A 22,294-nucleotide genomic window follows, 5' to 3' on the forward strand; every position below is an offset into this window, starting at 1 on the left:
TTTACTGGTCGAGGGAGCCGGTGTTTGTCCGCAGTTTTCTGGGTCATGCGGCCAGCAGGACTAAGCCGCTTCTGGCGAACCAGAGCAGCGCACAGAAACGCTGTTTACCTTCCCGCTGGAGCGGTACCTATTTATCTACTTGTACTTTGACGTGCTTTCGAACTGCTAGGTTGGCAGGAGCAGGGACTGAGCAACGGGAGCTTACCCCGTCGCGGGGATTCGAACCAGCGACCTTCCGATTGGCAAGCCCTAGGCTCTGTGGTTTAGACCCCAGTGCCACCCGCGTCCCATGTTGGTCTGCCATACTCAAAAGAAATAAAACAATTCCTTCCAGTAGCACCTTAAAGACCAACTAAGTTTGTTATTCGTATGAAATTTCGTGTGCATGTACAGTGGTGCCTCGCAAGACGAAAAGAATCCGTTCCGCGAGTCTCTTCATCTTGCGGTTTTTTCGTCTTGGGAAGCAAGCCCATTAGCGGCTTAGAGGATTAGCGCTATTAGCGGCTTAGCGGATCAGCTGATAAGCGGCTTGGCGGATCAGCTGATAAGCGGCTTGGCGGATCAGCTGATAAGCGGCTTAGCGGATCAGCTGATAAGCGGCTTAGCGGATCAGCTGTTAAGCGGCTTAGCGGCTTGGGGAAAAGGGGGGGGGGGAGGCAAAAAACCCTGCAGGAACTTGCAATACATTTTCGTCTTGCGGAGCAAGCCCATAGGAAATTCGTTTTGCGAAGCACCTCCAAAACGGAAAAGCCTTTCGTCTAGCGGGTTTTCCGTCTTGCGAGGCATTCATCTTGCGGGGCACCACTGTACACTTCTTCAGAGACACACGGAAGTTCATACCAATAACAGACTTAGTTAATCTCTAAGGTGCTACTGGACGGATTTTTTTTTATTTTGTTAGTAAAAGGAAAAGGGACCCCTGACCATTAGGTCCAGTCGTGGCCGACTCTGGGGTTGCAGCGCTCATCTCGCTTTACTGGCCGAGGGAGCCGGCGTACAGCTTGCGGGTCATGTGGCCAGCAGGACTAAGCCGCTTCTGGCGAACCAGAGCAGTGCATGGAAATGCCGTTTACCCTCCCGCCGGAGCGGTACCTATTGATCTACTTGCACTTGAACGTGCTTTCAAACTGCTAGGTACGTTTACCTTCCCGCCACAGAAGGTAAAGAACCCAGGAGTCCTGGCTCATGCTCCTAATACCCCCTCCTCCCTTTCAAGCTATGTGTTGGAAGATTCAGGACAGGCAGAATAAAGTGTTTCACGCAGCACAGAGATGAACTGCGGAACTCCCTGCCACATGAGGCAGTGAGGGCCACAAACTTAGATGGCTTTAAAAGAGGATTTGATATTGATGGCTACTAGCCAGGGTGGCAAAGCTCTGTCATCACGTTCAGAGGCAGCAATGCTTCTGAATGCCAGTGGTGGGGTCTTGGGTTCAGATCCGGCTTGTGGGGTTCGCTATGGGGCACCTGGCTGGCCAATTTGATCTCCCTTCTTTCCTGGGCAGCCCAGACCCTCTGCCTCCCCACCCCAAAGGCGGCTGCTGCTGCTGCACAGTAACTGTTTGGCTCCTTCCGCCCCCCTGCAGTTAGGGGGCCCCGGAAGGTATTCACCTGCAGGCGGCACAGGGGGTTTCGCCGTGGTTGTTGTAGTAGTGGAGACCGAAGGGGTGGAGGTACACAGTTCCGGGGTGGTTGTGGGGCTGGGCCCAGTGGTGGTTGTGGGACTGGGTCCACTGGTGGTGGTTATGGGGCTGGGTCCACTGGTGGTAGTTGTGGGGCTGGGTCCACTGGTGGTTGTGGGGCTGGTCCCGTTGGTGGTTGTGGGGCTGGGTCCACTGGTGGTGGTTATGGGGCTGGGTCCACTGGTGGTAGTTGTGGGGCTGGGTCCACTGGTGGTTGTGGGGCTGGTCCCGTTGGTGGTTGTGGGGCTGGGTCCACTGGTGGTGGTTATGGGGCTGGGTCCACTGGTGGTAGTTGTGGGGCTGGGTCCACTGGTGGTTGTGGGGCTGGTCCCGTTGGTGGTTGTGGGGCTGGGTCCACTGGTGGTGGTTATGGGGCTGGGTCCACTGGTGGTGGTTATGGGGCTGGCCCCGGTGGTGGTTGTGGGGCTGGGTCCACTGGTGGTTGTGGGGCTGGTCCCGTTGGTGGTTGTGGGGTTAGTCACAGTTGTGGTTGTGGGGCTGGGTCCACTGGTGGTGGTTATGGGGCTGGCCCTGGTGGTGGTTGTGGGGCTGGTTCCATTGGTGGTTGTGGGGCTGGGTCCACTGGTGGTTGTGGGGCTGGTCCCAGTAGTGGTTGTGGGGCTGGGTCCACTGGTGGTGGTTATGGGGCTGGCCCCGGTGGTGGTTGTGGGGCTGGGTCCACTGGTGGTTGTGGGGCTGGTCCCGTTGGTGGTTGTGGGGCTGGTCCCAGTAGTGGTTGTGGGGCTGGGTCCACTGGTGGTGGTTATGGGGCTGGTCCCGTTGGTGGTTGTGGGGCTGGGTCCACTGGTGGTGGTTATGGGGCTGGGTCCACTGGTGGTTGTGGGGCTGGGTCCACTGGTGGTTGTGGGGCTGGTCCCGTTGGTGGTTGTGGGGTTAGTCACAGTTGTGGTTGTGGGGCTGGGTCCACTGGTGGTGGTTATGGGGCTGGTCCCGTTGGTGGTTGTGGGGCTGGGTCCACTGGTGGTTGTGGGGCTGGTCCCGTTGGTGGTTGTGGGGTTAGTCACAGTTGTGGTTGTGGGGCTGGTCCCGTTGGTGGTTGTGGGGTTGGTCCCAGTAGTTGTTGTGGGGCTGGGTCCACTGGTGGTGGTTATGGGGCTGGTCCCGTTGGTGGTTGTGGGGCTGGGTCCACTGGTGGTGGTTATGGGGCTGGCCCCGGTGGTGGTTGTGGGGCTGGGTCCACTGGTGGTTGTGGGGCTGGTCCCGTTGGTGGTTGTGGGGTTAGTCACAGTTGTGGTTGTGGGGCTGGGTCCACTGGTGGTGGTTATGGGGCTGGCCCCGGTGGTGGTTGTGGGGCTGGGTCCACTGGTGGTTATGGGGCTGGTCCCGTTGGTGGTTGTGGGGCTGGGTCCACTGGTGGTGGTTATGGGGCTGGCCCCGGTGGTGGTTGTGGGGCTGGGTCCACTGGTGGTTGTGGGGCTGGTCCCATTGGTGGTTGTGGGGCTGGGTCCACTGGTGGTTGTGGGGCTGGTCCCGTTGGTGGTTGTGGGGTTAGTCACAGTTGTGGTTGTGGGGCTGGGTCCACTGGTGGTTGTGGGGCTGGGTCCACTTGTGGTGGTTATGGGTCTGGTCCCGTTGGTGGTTGTGGGGCTGGGTCCACTGGTGGTGGTTATGGGGCTGGCCCCGGTGGTGGTTGTGGGGCTGGGTCCACTGGTGGTTGTGGGGCTGGTCCCGTTGGTGGTTGTGGGGTTAGTCACAGTTGTGGTTGTGGGGCTGGGTCCACTGGTGGTTGTGGGGCTGGTCCCGTTGGTGGTTGTGGGGTTAGTCACAGTTGTGGGGCTGGGTCCACTGGTGGTGGTTATGGGGCTGGCCCCGGTGGTAGTTGTGGGGCTGGGTCCACTGGTGGTTATGGGGCTGGTCCCAGTGGTGGTTGTGGCCCCGGTGGTAGTTGTGGGGCCAGTCCCAATAGTGGTTGTGGGGCTGGCCCCAGTGGTAGTTGTGGAGCTTGGTCCACTGGTAGTGGTTATGGGGCTGGGCTCCGTGGTGGTTATGGGGCTGGTCCCAGTGGTGGTTGTGGCCCCAGTGGTAGTTGTGGGGCCAGTCCCAGTGGTGGTTATGGGGCTTGGTCCACTGGTGGTGGTTGTGGGTCTGGCCCCGGTGGTTGTTATGGGTCCGGGTCTGACTGTGGTGGTCGATGTGGCGGCTGTGGAGGTCGGTGGGGGAATTGTGGTCCCAGATTCTGCAAGGAGGAGAAAAAACAGAGTCCATAGTGAGTGGGGTATTTATGGGATTTTGGGGATACCTGAGGCTTCTCCCACATATCATTTTTGCAGGCTCCATTCCCACCTTCCTTTAAAGCGCAATGACCCCCCCTCAGCCCCGCCTTCCCCCAGGGAACCCTGGGAATTGTAGTGCGCTAAGGATGCTGAGAGTTCCCCTCCCGGCGCTACAATTCCCAAAGCGGTTCAGCGATCCCTCCCTCTTCCCGGGGAATTCTGGCAAACACGGCTCTGCGGAAAGAGCAAGGGGGTTCTTGGGGGTGGCCGCTTGTCACCCCATCGCCCCGCCCCGCCCGGCCTCACCTGCGCAGGCCCCCTTGCGTATGGAAATGTTGTCCAGCGCCACATCCATATAGGGGTTGCTGCCCCGGACCACCTCGAAGACGACCTGCGCCAAAGCAAAGGGGTCAGTCGAGGGCGAGGAGGCGGCTTTGCCCGCACCTGACTCCCGCTCTTCCTGTCACCACCATGAGGACTAGCGTCCTGCTTTGCTTCAAGGAGAGGACCGTAGTTTGGCGGCGGAGCTTTGCGTACAGAAGAGTCCCAGGTTGGCACCTCCTGGCCGGGCTGGGAGATGCCCATCTCTGAAACCCCGGAGAGCTGCACCTGCCGGTCAGTGGAGACCGTCCTGAGCTAGTCCAGGGCTGATCGGCTGGACGGGAGTAAGGTGAGATCACTTTACCGCACCTGTGCCCTCTTGACCGCCTGGATCTGCGGAACTGGCACCGCTACAGGTGCCAAGCAACAGCCGGTCTGCGTCCGCAAGAAATCACTTTGGAACTCCCTGCCTGTTGATATCATGCAGGCGCCTTTGCGAGACGTTTTTCAGCGCCTGCTGAAAACGTTTTTGTTTAGACAAACCTGCCCAGCTATCTAAAAATGCTGATGTGTTTTTTAGTTGTAATAATAATAATAATAATAATAATAATAATAATAATAATAATTTATTATTTGTACCCCGCCCATCTGGCTGGGTTTCCCCAGCCACTCTGGGCGGCTTCCAACAAAGATGAAAAATACATTAAAATGTCACACATTAAAAACTTCCCTGAACAGGGCTGCCTGCAGATTATTATTATTATTGTTGTTGTTATTATTATTATTATTATTAGAATTTATATACCACCCTATACCCAGAGGTCTCAGGGTGGTTCACAGAACAAAAGTTTATTGTTGGTTTAATGCTTTTTAATCTTTCAATTGCTCATACTAATAATTCCATGGCAGCATTATTAATATTATTGTTATTATTACCATTATGGTTATTATTATCATTATGATTATTATTATTATCATCATCACCATATCATTATCATCTCTGCTTTTTTTCTGGGGGTATGCATACCCCTAAACATTTTGTGGATCTAAGTTTGGCCTCCTTGAGGGGCAGTATTTCAGTATGAGTAGGAAAATGACAGTACCCTTAACATTTTTTTAAGAAGAAAAAGCACTATCATTATTCTCATCGCCATTATTTTCTGGTATTACGTTCTATGATCTATTCATTGTGCAAACATACATCATAAAACATAACACATGAAGCAGGACATGACTGACAAAAGACGGGCCATGGCGGTAAATGCAAAATAGATTACTGTACACGGTACATAACAGTGAGGTGATTACAGTGAACCAGTTCAAAGGATTCAGCTCGGAAAACGCAAAGCAAGCGAAATAGTACTGCCTGCTTATCTGTGCCATATTGCAACATATGTTGTAGATATTTTTTATCCATGTGTCCTTTCATTTGTATATTTCATAAAATCACACCATACAGTGTAAAAATTATCTTGTTCTTTCCCTTTCCCTTCCAACCTTCAATTTTTGTGTCAACTTTTCCATTATGTCTGTTTGCCTGACTATATCATACCGGTGATGGCTATTCATTAATTGCAAAGTTCTCCAAAATTCGACTATACCCGTTATCAGCTGCTGTTATTAAATGTGTTATTAATTCCTTATTTCTTAAGTGGTCCATATCTGCAATATATATCAGTTAAGTCAGGTTAAAGCTGGGTTTATACTCCTTTGGTTAAACCGCTTTGAGGTTTTCTTGTTTCACAATCAAGCGGTATATACCGTATGTTTTGCTCTATAAGACTCACTTTTCCCCTCCTAAAAAGTAAGGGGAAATGTGTGTGCGTCTTATGGAGCGAGTGCAGGCTGCGCAGCTACCCCAGAAGCCAGAACAGCAAGAGGGATTGCTGCTTTCGCTGCGCAGAGATCCCTCTTGCTGTTCTGGCTTCTGAGATTCAGAATATTTTTTTCCTTGTTTTCCTCCTCTAAAAACTAGGTGCGTCTCGTGGTCTGGTGCATCTTATAGAGCGAAAAATATGGTAAATCTTGCCAAACGAACTTTTTGAGTCCAAGTCCCTCTGCCTTCCCTCCTGGCTCTTTCCTCCCCTCCCTGCCCCCCTCCCACTCACCTTGCTGGGTTGGGGTCCCCCGTAGGGCACCGTCACAGACCCCAAGAGCCAGGCGGGGCTTTGGATCCCGGTCCGGCTCCAGAGGAGGGTGCTGGGTCCCCACGGCCCGTGCGCCAGAACCCGGAGCTGCGTGTCGACTTCCACGATGCCGTGCATGTAGTAGTAGAATTCCACGCAGGCGTCGGTGTCCGTGCAGAAGCCCCGGCTGGACAGACGCGTGGCCTGGCCTGGCTTTGTGCAACCAGCTTCCACGTAGATGTAGTGGCCCTCTGGGGGGAGAGAAGGGGGGCAAGGGGGCAGCCCCATGCCCCAATCACTCTCTTGACCATCGAGCCTGTTGCAGGAATTTATGTATAGGTTGGGGGGGGGGGTTGCCCCTTCAGCAGATATCACGCACCTGCAGCCCACTACCAAAATCAGCACAATCGCTTTTGTGACTTTTGTGATTTGTCCCCACAAAACACTTCCTCACAGTTTCTTCCTATCTATTCAAAGGGCCTTTGCTGCACGATACCAAATGTAAGAATTCACTGATCAATGGATCTCTGTACTGGCTCACTGGGAAAACTTCAGAAATCCATATAGACCTGTGAGCTCAGCTCCTCCGCAGCCCCTCTGCCTGAGTGATCATCCCTGGCATCCTGATACCTGAGTGCCATTCCAGAAAGAACAAACCCAGATGAAGACAAAAGGGTGGGATTAACTTGGCTGGGAAACAGGGAAATGTAAATATCTATTTTGTTCCACTTGATGGGTGTTTGTTGGAGGGCAAGGAGAACCATGGGGCAGGGTCCAGGATGCTCAGATTATGGCCACCAGACCTCCCCTTTAGTGATGTAACTGTGATGTATGAGTGATGTAGTTTGGGGGGGGGACATGGGGATTGTTGTTGTTTATTCGTTTAGTCGTGTCCGACTCTTCGTGACCCCATGGACCAGAGCACGCCAGGCACTTCTGTCTTCAAACATGGGGATTAGCAACTAATAAAAGTTTGGGGTTTTCTTTTATTCTGGGCTTCCATCTTGTTCCACCTGGTGGCAGGTGGGAGTCCTGTCGCGACAGTCTTCAATCAAGACCAAGCCGACTGGCTGCTGTTTTGCTCTGGTATTCCTGGCTGGGGTCCTTGTTTTTTGCCCAAGGGAGCCCTCAGATTTCTCTGTTAACAAGCCCAGGGGCAAAACCCACACCCACCAAGTCATATAGGGGAGCTGGGCTTGTTCAGCCTTGAGAAGAGGAGACTGAGAGGGGATAGGACGGCCACCTTTAAATATCCGAAAGGGGCGTCACATGGAAGACGGAGAGAGCTCGTTCCCCGGCTAAACTTTCTGACGGTAAGAGCTGTTTGGCAGTGGAATTTAAGCAAAGGTTGGATGGCCACCTGTCAGAAGTTCTTTAGTTGCTATTCCTGCATTGCAGTGTGTTGGACTAGATGACTCTCGTGGGTATGATTCTATGTGCCAACTGGGACAAGCTGGTGGGGAGAGAAGCCTGAAGTCCCTTGAACCCTGACGTGTGTGATGGCCTGGGACTTGGGCTCGGAGCCAGAGGAGTCTCAGTCCGCACCGGATCCTTTACCCCAGGCAGCATCTGAACCAGGTCTGGGGCCTGATTCTGAAGAGCCCCAGTCTGCACAGGTTCCCCTGCAACAAGCACCAGCCGGGCTGAGTCAGGGGCCAGATGCGGGGATTCCCTCGTTGCCTCCAACTGGGCCATCACTTACAGCTGCTCCACTAGCGGTTGGGTCAGGGGAGGCTGAGGCGGCCTCTGGGTCTAGTAACCCACCAACGTCTCCCGAGCTGCAGAGACTGAGGTCTGAGAGAAGGAGAGACCTGAGTACTCGCAGGAGGAGTGCTCGGCTTCGGGCGAAACAGGGAGGTGAGTCGCCGGGGGATCAGGACCGGCCATTACCCCGTCAAAGATAAAAGGCTGTCGGACCCTGCCCCAGGTTGCGGGAGCAATGTTGCTGTTTGCCAGAACCTGCCTGTGATCCTGTGCCTGACCTCGCCTGGTTTCCTGCCTCGTGTCCTGTCGGACTGACACCTCGTGGAACCCTTGGATTTGGGATCGGACCTGGACTGCCTTGCTCGGGTTACCCCCGGGCCCAGCACAATGTGGCTTCTATGTGGGGCATGTGATGAGGACTTTCTGGGCCCAGCCCACCCCTCGCCCTCCTTGGCTCCTTACTGCCGTCAGGATAGTCGCCCGGGGGCCCCGTCTCTTCTGTCGGTGTGTATCCCTTTGTCCACGTCCAGTTCGCCTTGTTGTCGCTGGGCTGCAGCCAGCCGCAGAACGGGTCCGCTGCGTCGTTGAAGTTGCACTCGGCGAAAGTCTCTGAAGGCGAAGAGCACGTGGGGTGAGCAACCCCCAGTTCACCTCCTCCGCCTGCCCGCCCGACTCTCTCACCCGCCCCACATCCACCTGCCCTCCTTGCCTAGAGATGACCGGGGCAGATTTTACCTTCACAGGGCGAGATCCTCACGCTGTCCACTGCGACGCCAGGCTTCCCTGCATAGGTGCCTTCGATGATGAACTAGGAGAGGGAGGACCAAGGGTGACCACCAGAGAAGGCCATGGCCAGCCCCTCCATGCCACAATCACGTTTTCCTGGTTGGACCCACAGTATGTTCAAAGCAGTGTTTTGCCGGGGTCAGTCTAGATGATGCCCTGAGTTCCTCCCAGTTCTCAGGGTCCTGCGCCCAGGGAGAGTTAGAATCTCGTGGAGGTTGCTGAGCTAGTCAGACAAGATTATTTGTTCCCTTGGGAGGGGATGGACTCTCCTGCACTGGAGGTTTTTAAGCAGAGGTTATAATAATAATAATTTATTATTTAAACCCCGCCCATCTGGCTGGGTTTCCCCAGCCACTCTGGGCAGCTTCCAACAGAACACTAAAATACAATAACCTATTAAACATTGAAAGCTTCCCTAAACAGGGCTGCCTTCAGATGTCTTCTAAAAGTCTGGTGGTTGTTTTTCTCTTTGACATCTGCTGGGAGGGTGTTCCACAGGGCGGGTGCCACTACCGAGAAGGCCCTCTGCCTGGTTCCCTGTAGCTATGCTTCTCGCAGGGAGGGAACCGCCAGAAGGCCCTCAGAGCTGGACCTCAGTATCAGGGCAGAACGACTGCGACTGATGGGAAAACAAGGTCCATTGGGGTTTTAACGCCGTGAGCTTCTCCGTCTTATGCTCAGGTTAAATTACGTGCCGAGAAAACCACCCTCCTTACCTGGATGTTCTCTGATGTCCCTGAGTAGACGGCTCTTCCCGGTTTCCAGTCGGGTCCATGTTCCCCTGCGAGACTCAGCAAGGCGGGCCCCAGCTCACCCCCTGTTCCGCACGGAAATGGGAAGAGAAACAGGCGCCTCCGTTAGCCAGTCCCTCGCTCTCCTCCAGGGCTGCTCTGGGAAGCAGGGGAAGGAATGTGGCAGGATCCCACTCCTGCCACCAACAGCACCCTTTCCCCGGGCCCGACGGGTGTCCGGAAACTTGCCTGGTTGCGCTGCATACACCCTCAGCCCTGTGTTGTTGGAGACGCCGTGCAAGGTATAGTAGAAGCTGAGAGAGAGGCAGGATCCCAGGGACTGGTAGAGGGGGCTCTTCAGGAGGGCCGTGCCGCTGCCGCCCAGAGAATTGAGCAACATGTAGAAGCCAACTGCAAGAACGATATTTGGAGAAAGTCAGTGTCTGCTCCAACGGGAAGAAACGTGCCAGAAGGGTTTGGAAGAAGCAGGCAGTCATCCTCTGGGGAGGCTTGTCTGAATCTGGGACTGCATCGATTTGTCAATTTACCGTATTTTTCACTCCATAAGACGCACTTTTTTCTTCCTAAAAAGTAAGGGGAAACGTCTGTGCGTCTTATGGAGCGAATGCGTGGTCCCTGGAGCCGAATTGCCCAGGGGCGAAAAGCAGATCATGCTTTTTTTTTTTTTAGAAAGAGGGAAGGGGGTGTTGAAACAAAGTCGCTGATTGGCAAGTGATCAGGAGGGAGATAAGGCTGCGGGTAAAGGAGGCTGCCTGGGAGGAGGGAGGTAAAGACAGCAAACTTGCAAGGAGAGGAGACAGGAATACTAAAACAAGCAATGAGGAGAGAAATTAGAAGAAAAGGAGGAGCAAAAAACTGCTCCAGCTAAGGAAAAGACACTAAGGAGTGTTCAACACAAGAGTGTTGAAAGGAAGCAGCTGATCGGCAAGCGATCAGGAGGGAGATAAGGGACGCTAGAGATAAAGGAGGCTGCCTGGGAGGGGGGAGATAAAAGCCCATGGATCCTCAGGATTTTTGCATTGGGTTACCCCAAATTCACCATCAGATCACATAGCATGTCCATGGCTACAGCCTGCACCCAAAAAATCACGCACCCACTGTTGCGTGGGGCCACAATGGTGGGGAAACGTGGTTACAAAGCACGGATCCACATGGATCCTCAGGATTTTTGCATTGGGTCACCCCAAATTCACCATCAGATCACATAGCATGTCCATGGCTACAGCCTGCACCCAAAAAATCACGCATCCACTGTTTCGTGGGGCCGGAATTGTGCAAAAACATGATTACAAAGCACGGATCCAAATGAATCCTCAGGATTTTTGCATTGGGCTACCCCAAACTCACCGTCAAATCACATATCATGTCACCGTCAAATCACATAGCATTAACCACAACAAACATACATCCACTGTTTCGTTCAGATTTTTTTTCCTGGTTTTCCTCCTCTAAAAACTAGGTGCGTCTTATGGTAAGGTGAATAAATATTTATTTATTCATCGCATTTATTTAGCTGCGACTCCTGCATTGCAGGGGGTTGGACTAGATGACCGTGGGGGGTCCCTACAATCCCATAATTTACATCCCGCCTTTTCCTCCCAGGAGCTCAAGGTGGCGTACGTGGCTCTCCCCACCTCCTCGTTTTGATCCTCACAAGAACCCTGCGAGGTAGTTGAGGTTAAGAGGCAGTGGTGGCGATGACAAATTATGATTAATAATAATGATGATTTGGCCTGATCCTGCTAAAGGCTCTTTGGACGCTCTGACGGGTTCAGGACTCACAGCCGGGTTTCGAGAAGTCGTCCTCTGGCCCCACTCCGGGCAGGTCCCCAGCCCCAACCCACTGCTCCCACTGGACGTCTCCGTCGGCCGGATTCTCCCATTGGCAGAGGTCGCCGTCGTTGTCAAAATCGCACCCGGTCACGCAGGCTGCAGCAGAGGAAGAAGACGAAAGGTCTCTCTCGCACCCCATTGCAGAGGGAATTATAGCGCCTGCTTTGATAGGTAGGCAGCCAAACGGGATGTAAAGAGAAGACTACACGGAAGGATAATGTCTTAGGCTTGGAGGGGTCCTTCTGCATGATGGCCAGAGACCCTGCCAGTTCTTGGTATCTTCTACCAAGGAAGGGCTTAAGTGATCTTGTGGGGTGGGGGATGTTTAGAGGGCAAAGAGGATGGCAGTGGGCTGGTCCTGTTGTTCTTGGGGTGCCTCCTGCTCATTCGGGTGCAAGAGTCCTCGAACCTCGGCCTTTGGACTCTGACAATAATAATAAGTTTTTAATATTTAATGCTATATTGTTTTTAACATTCAATTGGGAGCTGCCCGGAGTGGCTGGGGAAACTCAGCCAGATGGGCGGGGTATAAATAAATATTATTATTATTATTATTATTATTATTATTATTATTATTATTATTTATACCCCATCCATCTGGCTGGGTTTCCCCTGCTGCTCTGGACAGCTCCCAACAGAAGATTAAAAACACAATAAAATGTCAAACATTAAAAGCTTCCCTAAACGGAGCTGCCTTCAGAGGTCTTTTATAAGTTAGACAGTTGTTTATTTCCTTGACATCTGGTGGGAGGGTGTTCCACAGGGCGGGCGCCACCACCGAGAAGGCCCTCTGCCTGGTTCCCTGCAACCTCACTTCTCGCAGGGAGGGAACTGCCAGAAGGCCCTCGGAGCTGGACCTCAGTGTCCGGGCTCAATGATGGAGGTGGAGACGCTCCTTCAGGTCTACAGTGGTACCTCAGGTTAAGTACTTAATTTGTTCCAGAGGTCCGTACTTAACCTGAAACTCTTCTTAACCTGAAGCACCACTTTAGCTAATGGGCCTCCTGCTGCTGCCGCACCACTGGAGCCCAATTTCTGTTCTCATCCTGAAGCAAAGTTCTTAACCTGAAGCACTATTTCTGGGTTAGCCGAGTCTGTAACCTGAAGTGTATGTAACCTGAGGTACCACTGTACTGGGCTTTTGAGGCCGTTTAGGGCTTTCAAGGTCAGCACCAACACTTTGAATTGTGCTTGGAAACGTCCTGGGAGCCAATGTAGGTCTTTCAGGACCGGTGTAATGTGGTCTTGGCGGCTGCTCCCAGTCACCAGTCTGGCTGCCGCATTCTGGATTAGTTGCAGTTTCCGGGTCACCTTCAAAGGTAGCCCCACGTAGAGCGCATTGCAGTAGTCCAAGTGGGAGATAACCAGAGCATGTGCCACTCTGGCCAGACAGTCTGCGGGCAGGTAGGGTCTGGCAACCTCAGGAACCAGCACCCGCTTGCCCCAATAATAACAGCAAAAAGCCCATATTCTTCCCGAGGGGAGGAGGCCTAGAACAGGGGCGCTTACATGCACAAGGCCCAATCCTGACGGAGATGCTGTCCAGAGCGATGGTGATTTCTTCGGTCTTGACCTGGGTGGCAGCGAAAACAACCTGTGTGGGCAGAGAGAGAGAATGAAAAGTGGAACTGGGTTCCCCTGGAAGGTGGTGGACTGCCATTCCCTGGGGGCTTTTGAGCAGAGATGGGATCAAGGATTCTGTAGCTGTGAGCCCTGCACTGAAGGGGGTTGGACTAGATGACCCTTGAGGGTCCCTTTCCAAGTCCATAATTCTATGGTTCTTGTGCATTCTCTCAAAGCGGTAGTTTGCCCGACAAAGCGAGGCTCCGTGAGGGCCCTCGGGAACCGGCGTGGGGATCGGCGGAGCTCCCTGGGGGCGAAAGGAGCAATTCACCCTTCTGCTGGACCTCTCAGCGGCCTTTGACACCATCGACCAGAACATCCTTCTGAACCGTCTAGAGGGGCTGGGAGCTGAGGGCACTGTCATACAGTGGTTCCGCTCCTTCTGGGCTGTGTCCAGAAAGTGGTGGTGGGGGATGAGTGTCCAGACCCCTGGGCTCTCACTTGTGGGGTGCCTCAGGGGTCCGTCCATTCCCCCATGCTTTTTAACATCTATATGAAGCCACTGGGAGAGATCATCAGGGGGTTTGGACTGGGTGTTCATCAATATGCGGGTGATACCCAGCTCTACATCTCTTTTACATCAGAACCAGTGAAGGCGGTGAAGGTCCTGTGTGAGTGTCTGGAAGCGGTTGGAGGATGGATGGCGGCTAATGGATTGAGGTTGAATCCTGACAAGACAGAAGTACTGTTCTGGGGGGACAGGAGGCGGGCAGGTGTGGGGGACTCCCTGGTCCTGAATGGGGCAACTGTGCCCCTGAAGGACCAGGTGCGCAGCCTGGGAGTCATTTTGGACTCACCACTGTCCATGGAGGCGCAGGTCAATTCTGCATCCAGGGCAGCTGTCTACCAGCTCCATCTGGTACGCAGGATGAGACCCTCCCTGCCTGCAGACTGCCCACTGAGGTCAAGCTCTGAGAGCTTTCTGGCGGTTCCCTCCCTGTAAGAAGCCAAGTTACAGGGAACCAGGCAGAGGGAAAGAGCCTTCTCGGTGGTGGCACCTGTCCTGTGGAACCCCCTCCCACCAGATGTCAAAGAGAAAAATAACTACCAGACTTTTAGAAGAGATCTGAAGGCAGCCCTGTTTAGGGAAGCTTTTTAATGTTTAATAGATTATTGTATTTTAGTGTTTTGTTGGAAACCGCCCAGAGTGGCTGGGGAAACCCAGCCAGATGGGTGGGGTATAAATAAATTATTATTATTATTATTATTATTATTCATTATTCCAGTTAGCAGAAGCTTTGCAAGAGCTGAGCTGCAACCACAAATTTGAGCTCACGGCACCTGCTCAGTCTCTCCGCTCGTGCCTGAACTGAGCTGCAAGAAAACTGGCCATAGATTGCACGTTTAAAAATAAATAAAACAAGGGTTGTAAGAAACCGATGAGGTTCCTACAACGGACGTTTACACCGAGCTCAGCTCTTCCGCATCCTAAGGTAAACTTGGCAAGGTCTGCTCCACTACATCGGGTCAGTGCTCTTTTATTGCTAACGGGAATTTATTATTTTATTATGTTTGTTTTATATCATAAAATGTACACAACGTTTGCTCGTGGGAAACAAACAAAGCGGTTTACAGAAAGCCATAAAATTATCAGGAAGAACAGTTAAAAAATCAACCATTTGAGATATTCCAAATATTATTTTAAAAACCGGATGTGGTTAAATGGAATAGAGTTTTTAGGCTTGCCTAAATAAGAAAAAAAATATGTTTTCAGCAGGTGCTGAAAAGGCTTTGCAAGGAACTGGAATAGGAGATAGGGAGTAAAAATGGGAGAGAGAGGAAAAACCCACCTTCCATTTTTAGAATTGCAAATATGGGAGAACCCTGTGAGGAGCCTAAATCGTTTATTTCTTCATTAAATTGTCCTTTTCCATTTCTAGTGAGCTTAATGGCTGAGTGGGAGGATTCGAACCCTGGTCTCCCAGGTCTCGGCCCAGCGCTCTACACCACCCACACTGAAACGTCTCCTCAGAAGCAGCGACACCGCTTACCTTGAAGGGGCGTTGCGATGGATTCTGGACAGTCACTGCTCCGAGCAGCCAAGACGAACTCTCCATCCCTCTCCGTGTCCACAGGGTGGAGGAGTTCCCCGAAGGATATTGAACTTTCACCGCCAGCTGGCCCTTGCTGTCTAGGCTGTACAGGTAGTAGAGGAACTCGACGCAGGTCTCTGGCGCGGCCGGGTCCAGATCCGGGCTCTGCAACAGCACGGATGCTCCTTCCTCCGGGTAGACGTAATGGCCTCCTGGAACGGGACAAGAAGTCGCTCGTTTCATGCGGGGACAGCATGGTGTGCATTTACCTGCTCTGGAGGGCAGGATCCGAACCGACGGATTCAAATGAGTAGGAAACAGATCCAACAGGCCTTCTCGGTGGTGGCGCCCGCCCTGTGGAATGCCCTCCCACCAGATGTCAAAGAGAAAAACAACTACCAGGCTTTTAGAAGACAGCTGAAGGCAGCCCTGTTTAGGGAAGCTTTTAATGTTTAATAGACTGTTGTATTTTAATATTCTGTTAGACGCCGCCCAGAGTGGCTGGGGAAACCCAGCCAGATGGGTGGAGTATAAATAATAAATTATTATTCCACAGGGCGGGTGTTCCACAGGGAGGGTGCCACCACCGAGAAGGCCCTCTGCCTGGTTCCCTGTAACTTGGCTTCTCGCAGGGAGGGAACTGCCAGAAGGCCCTCGGAGCTGGACCTCAGTGTCCGGGCAGAAGGATGGGGGTGGAGACGCTGTTCAGAGCAATAAAAACATAAAACTGGACAATAAAAACCATACAGATGTTATAAACAGGCCTCCATTAACCATTAACTGTTCAATACAGATAGAATAAAGTACGGTGCAAAGTTAAACTATGGAAATTGCCCGGCAGGAGGCAGGGGTGGCCACCTATCTAGATTAAAAGAGGATTAGACAAATTGGTGGTGGAGGAGAAGGCTCTCAATGTCTTTAAGCCACGATGCTCTGTATCAGAGGCTGCATATCTGAGGACCAGCTGCCAGGACTCACACGTTACCCTCAGGTCCTGTTTGTGAGTGTAATAAACGAGAACCTGCCCTTATTCCCTTATGGGGGACACAAGAGCCCTTAGAGAGTCCTTTGCAGAGGCCAGCCAGAAAATATTGAGAAGCAAAGCAGCTCGTAAGCCTGATCTTTATTGATTTATTGATCTGTTGCAACAGGGTGCTCCCCTCACACGCAGGAAAGGAGGAGGACCCAGAACCCAGGTGCGTCCGCCCTTATATAGACATTTTAAATTGCCAGCCCTGGAGTCCAAGACCACCTCCAGAAACATAATACCTATATCACAGAAAGGGCGGTCTACAGCAGAAATCTGAGTGCATTGTTTATCTCCTGTCTGGCAGGTTACCTGTTCATGCTCACTTGATTGGATTGCTTGGGGAGCCTGGCCAGTCTTTTGTAATGACAAATACTTAGTTCCTCAGCCAGAGCACAGGCTCACACCCTATTCATACCTTAAATGTGCCCTTAAGACAGGATTTGTGAGGAAAGAGACAATGGGAAGGTTTCCCACTTTGACCGTGCAGAGAAATATTTGAGGTCAATTTGTTCAGGACTTTTTTTCTGTTTCTGTTTCAGACATGTGGTTTATATATTTATGTGCATGTTTGCTTGGTACATTTATGAACATTTATTACACATCTAAGACCTTAAAATTCTCATAACCTCATGTTGGACTTGATGGACTTTGGTCCCGATCCAGTAGCACCCTCCTTATTTCCTTAAGATCTTAATCATACATTGCTGGAAGGAAGATTTCGTCATCTCTGCCCTGAACCTTCCATTTTATTGATCCTGAGTTCCGGGGTTACGAAAGGAGGAAAACCTCTGTCCAGTCCCTCCACACTCCCTGATACGATTTCCTAAGAACATGAGAAGAGCCTGATTTCACCCCTCTAGTCCAGCGTCCTGTTCTCACAGATGCCTAAATAGGGAAACCCGCAGGCAGGATTCGAACACAAGAGCCCCTCTCCCCTCCTGTGGTTTGAAGCAAGTGGGATTCAGATTTTATCCTTCTACTGGGGACGGTTCTGCAGCCTCCAGCCTCAAAGCAGGCCAGGCCTTCCTCTAGAGCAGGGGGCTTTGGAAAGATATCCTCCACCAGGGCAGGGCCTTCTCAGTGATGGCTCCGACTTGGTGGAATGCTCTGTCCCAGGAGACCAGGGCCCTGCAGGATTTAACTTCCTTCCGCAGGGCCTGTAAGACAGAGCTATTCCGCCTGGCTTTCAATTTGAACCCGGCCTGATCTTTTATTCCCCTTCCTTCCCTCCCCCTCCCCTTTTTGTGAAGATTGCATGCTCTGGGATCCCACAGCTAATTCTCCCCTGGCCTCCTCGCTGGCCCAAATAGGACTAATTTAGCCAGCTAGCCCTGGTGATCATCTAATGTTTATTGGATGGATTTCCCCCCTAAATTGATTCTTGATTTTATTGTTATTTACGCTTTATATCGTATTTTATGCTTTTTTTACAGCATAAATTAAGTGTTTTAAATTTGTTGTTAGCCGCCCTGAGCCCGGTTTCCTGAACCAGGACGGGTGGGGTATAAATAAAAAAATATTATTATTATTACTCTGCTATAAGAAAAAAACTGCTCTTTTGTCCCTTATGGGGTACCCAAGAGCCCGTATAGAGTCCTTATATAGCTTCCCTATTGGTAGGAGAAAATAACAGAGGCCAACCAGAGAATATTGAGAAACAAAGTAGCTAGTAAGCCTGATCTTTATTAAATTGTTGTAAAAGGGTCCCCGCTCACCCCACGCAGGGAGGGGGGAGAGGAACCGAGAACATTGGTGTGCAAGCTATATAGACTTTTGAAACTGCCTCCCCTGTAGCTCAAGACCACCCCCCAAAACATCATACATACATCTCAGAAAGCGGTGGTCCCCGGCAGAAATGTGGGTGTGTTGCTTCTCTGCTGGATACCTGATCATGCCTTATCAATTGCCTTTTCTGGGTAGCCTGGCCATTCCCTGGAGATGGTAATTACTTAGTTCCTGATATTGATAGTGTGCTCAGCTTAACAGATACTTGCCAGACTGTATTTGAAAAAGGGAGGTGTTAAGCCCCAAAGACCATTGGAAAGCTTTCCCCATTTCCTTCCTCCTTGCAGAGAAAGAGTCGAGGTCAATTTGGGAGAGTCAAAATGGCTTCGGGATTGTTCTCCTGGTCTGGATTTATCAGCTACCGTATTTCTTGCTCCATAACACTCACTTTTTTCCTCCTAGAAAGTAAGGGGAAATGTCTGTGCGTGTTATGGAGCGAATGCCTACGGATGGCGGGGGGATCTGCTGCAGTCGTGAGCAGAGGATCCATGGTTCCCCTTCCTTCCCTCCTCCGTGGCTCGCTTTGAAACAGCAAAGCGGGAGAAGAGCCGCTGAGTGGGGAGAAGAGAGGGACAGAGAGCCTGGTTACAAAGCACGGATCCACATGGATCCTCTGGATTTTTGCACTGGGTCACCCCAAATTCACCATCAGATTACATAGCATGTCCATGGCTACAGCTTGCACCAAAAAAATCACGCACCCACTGTTGCCTGGGGCCGCAGTGGTGCAAAAATGTGGTTACAAAGCATGGATCCACATGGATCCTCAGGATTTTTGCATTGGGCTACCCCAGACTTACCGTCAGATCACATGTCTGTGGCCACAGCATGAACCACAAAAATCATACATCCACTGTTTCGTTTAGAATATTTTTTTTCTTGTTTTCCTCCTCTAAAAACTATGTGCGTGTTATGGTCGGGTGCGTGTTATAGACCGAAAAATACGGTACTTTAAAATGAGGCTGCATTTTAAATTGCATTTTAACCTGTATTTTAAATTGGTTCCCCACCCCTTATGTTTTTATTGTGATTTTATTGGTGTTAGCTGCCCTGAGCCCGGCTCCGGCCGGGGAGGGTGGGGTATAAATAAAAAATTATTATTATTATTAAATTCTGATAACATACTCCGTTCGGGGACCCCTCCTGGCGGTCCAGGGCTTTCCCCGGGCTTCTTCCCCTCTCCTCGGATCCAGTCCCCACTGTCATCCTTAGGCTGGGTCCAGTCACAGAACGGGCTGCCGGCGTCATCGAAGTCGCAGCTGGCGAGGGCGGCTGAGTGGAAAGAGAGGAGGCAAGCATAAGGGGCGGCAGCAGCTGCAGGATCCGCACAGGCACCAAGGCCAGACTTCTGCACGACTCCTGCGCTGCGAGGGGCTGGAGTAGATGACCTTTGGGGGGCCCCTTCCAATTCCACGGTTGCGAAGGTTCAACACCTTCTACATTTCGGCAGCGCACAGGCTGTCTGTCCCAGAGGTCCGGGGTGGGGAATGGCGTCGGCAGGGGCATGCAAGCAATGGGGACGCTCTGCACGCGCTCAAGAACAGTTTGGCGGAGCGTGGGCCACGTGCATTGCCTGCGTGGGGATTCCCAGCCTTACTGGATCCCATCCCAAAGGATAAATCAACATGGTGCTGATTAGCTAAGAGATTCCCAAAATGCTAACGCCGCTGGCAACTTCGCCCAGAAAAGTCCTCATTTGCAGCTAGTGGGGTCCAAACTTTTTTCAAAGAGGGCCAGATTTGATGAAGTGAAGGGCCGTGGGGGCCGACCAAAGTTGTTGACCTTTTTTTAGGATTGAAGTAGGAATAGGATCCAAACTAAAACAATAGGATTCAGAATGCAGCAGTCTGATTGGTCTTAGAACAATAAGATCCGGAATGATTGGTCCGCAGGAGCCGCCCAATCCAACTCCAGGTGGAAGTGGATCTGCAACCTGATTGGCCTACAGGAGAATCCCGGAACTAGCCAATCACATGGGGCCCATTGTCTAAATAATGTATATAAAGCAGACATTTTGGGGGAACTTCCATTCCTCACTACTATGAGCTGAATAAAGAGCATGAAATCCACACTCGACTCCAAGTATACAGTGGTACCTCGGGTTACATACGCTTCAGGTTACATATGCTTCAGGTTACAGACTCCGCTAACCCAGAAATAGTACCTTGGGTTAAGAACTTTGCTTCAAGATGAGAACAGAAATCGCATGGTGGCAGTGCAGCAGCAGCGGGAGGCCGCATTAGCTAAAGTGGTGCTTCAGGTTAAGAACAGTTTCAGGTTAAGTACAGACCTCCGGAACGAATTCCCGTAAGTATTTCAAAGTTGTTGACCTTTTTTTAGGGTTGAAGGTTGAAGTTGCTGAGGTTTTTTACCCCAGGAAATAAACTGCCACAGGAGCCAGATTAGGCCCCCGGAACGGACTTTGGACATGCCTGAGCTTTATATGAGAGTTATATGAGAGAGGGTGTAATATGAGAGAGGGCAGGGCAGGAGAGCCTTCTAGCCTCGTCCGGGAAGCAGTTGTCGTCACTTACATTTTGCTGCGAAAGGCTTTGGTGGTAGCTCAGCCCCAGGGAACTGATTTGCCCTGAAACAGAGGAACAAAGAGTTAAAAGGGAAATAACCCCATAAGCCTTAAATGATTCTCAGGTCCCTTCCACAAAAGCAGCATGAATGTCGACCCAGCGGGCTGCAGCGGCGGAAAAGGAGAATTACACACCAGGGATAATTAGGGGAGGAACTGAAAATAACATTGCTGACATCCTGCATGTCGTTCTTTTAAGGTAAAGGTCAAGGGACCCCTGATCATTAAGTCCAGTTGTGACTGACTCTGGGGTTGTGGCGCTCATCTCACTTTATTGACCATGGGAGCCGGTGTACAGCTTCCAGGTCATGTGGCCAGCATGACTAAGCCGCTTCTGGTGAACCAGAGCAGCGCACGGAAACGCCGTTTACCTTCCCGCCGGAGTGGTACCTATTTATCTACTTGCACTTTGACGTGCTTTCGAACCGCTAGGTTGGCAGGAGCAGGGACCGAGCAACGGGAGCTCACCCCGTCATTGCGGGGATTCGAACCGCCGACCTTCTGATCGGCAAGTCCTAGGCTCTGTGGTTTAACCCACAGCGCCACCCGCATCCCGCCTTATATAGCTTTGCCTTATATAGGATGGGGTAGAGCTGGGGAAAGGGTTTAGAAAACGGCAACCAAAATGATGGAGGGGGATGCAGTGACTGCTGCTATGAAGAAAGCCTTTGGGGCTGTTTAGTTTAGAGAACAGCCAGGTAAGAGGCAACGCGATCGTTGCTCACAAAACGATGCACAGCATGGAGGAAATGGATAGAGCAAAAGGTTTTCTCCCTTTCGTCTGACACCAAAACTCACAGACATCCAGTAATGTGGGAAGACTCAGGCAGCTGAAACAAAGTCATTTTCTAGTACTGCATAGTTCTAGATATCCATTCTGAAGGAAATCAGCCCTGAGTGCTCACTGGAAGGACAGATCCTGAAGCTGAGGCTTCAATACTTTGGCCACCTCATGAGAAGAGAAGACTCCCTGGAAAAGACCCTGGTGTTGGGAAAGATGGAGGGCACAAGGAGAAGGGGACGGCAGAGGACGAGATGGTGGGACAGTGTTCTCGAAGCTAAGAACATGAGTTTGACCAAACTGCGGGAGGCAGTGGAAGACAGGAGTGCCTGGCGTGCTCTGGTCCAGGGGGCTAAACAACAAAAAGTTCTAGATGCAGGTAGGTAGCTGTGTTGTTCTGCCATAGTCGAAACAAAATAAAAATATTCCTTCCAGTACCACCTTAGAGACCAACTAAGTTTGTTATTGGTATGAGCTTTCATGTGCACTCACGCTTCTTCGGATACACACGAAAGTTCGTACCAATAACAAATATAGTTGGTCTTTAAGGTGCTACTGGAAGGAATTTTTTTTATTTTGATAGTAAAAGGTAAAGGGATCCCTGGCCGCTAGGTCCAATCGTGGATGACTCTGGGGTTGCGGCGCTCATCTCACTTTATTGGCTGAGGCAGCCGGCACACAGCTTCCGGGTCATGTGGCCAGCAGGACTAAGCCGCTTCTGGCGAACCAGAGCAGCGCACGGAAACGCCGTTTACCTTCCCGCCGGAGCGGTACCTATTTATCTACTTGCACTTTGACATGCTTTCGAACCGCTAGGTTGGCAGGAGCAGGGACCGAGCAACGGGAGCTCACCCCGTCGCGGGGATTCTAACTGCTGGTCTTCCGATCGGCAAGTCCTAGGCTCTGTGGTTTAACCCACAGCGCCTCCCACAGGGATAGCCAGCAACTTAGATGGCCTTCAAAGAGGACTAGACAAATTCTTGGGGGACCAAGTCTATGGATGGCTACCGCTAGCCACGA

General features: G+C 51.7%; 1 protein-coding gene across 1 annotated transcript in view; it reads right to left on the bottom strand.

Annotated features, from left to right (window-relative positions):
* Window positions 1-22,294, bottom strand: part of ZAN (zonadhesin) — a 68,592-nt gene that overhangs the window by 41,842 nt on the left and 4,456 nt on the right. Inside the window, exons 2-13 of the mRNA XM_077916778.1 lie at window positions 20,444-20,496; window positions 19,035-19,181; window positions 15,053-15,306; window positions 12,948-13,032; window positions 11,388-11,534; window positions 9,834-9,995; window positions 9,570-9,670; window positions 8,803-8,875; window positions 8,530-8,676; window positions 6,346-6,614; window positions 4,223-4,307; window positions 1,612-3,879 (exon numbers count right to left, since the gene is read on the bottom strand). Of these exons, the coding sequence (XP_077772904.1) occupies window positions 1,612-3,879; window positions 4,223-4,307; window positions 6,346-6,614; window positions 8,530-8,676; window positions 8,803-8,875; window positions 9,570-9,670; window positions 9,834-9,995; window positions 11,388-11,534; window positions 12,948-13,032; window positions 15,053-15,306; window positions 19,035-19,181; window positions 20,444-20,496 (3,791 nt within the window). The remainder of the gene's footprint in view (window positions 1-1,611; window positions 3,880-4,222; window positions 4,308-6,345; window positions 6,615-8,529; window positions 8,677-8,802; window positions 8,876-9,569; window positions 9,671-9,833; window positions 9,996-11,387; window positions 11,535-12,947; window positions 13,033-15,052; window positions 15,307-19,034; window positions 19,182-20,443; window positions 20,497-22,294) is intronic.

Source organism: Podarcis muralis, chromosome 13 (genome assembly GCF_964188315.1).
Source record: "Podarcis muralis chromosome 13, rPodMur119.hap1.1, whole genome shotgun sequence".
Classification (NCBI taxonomy): Eukaryota; Metazoa; Chordata; class Lepidosauria; order Squamata; family Lacertidae; genus Podarcis; species Podarcis muralis.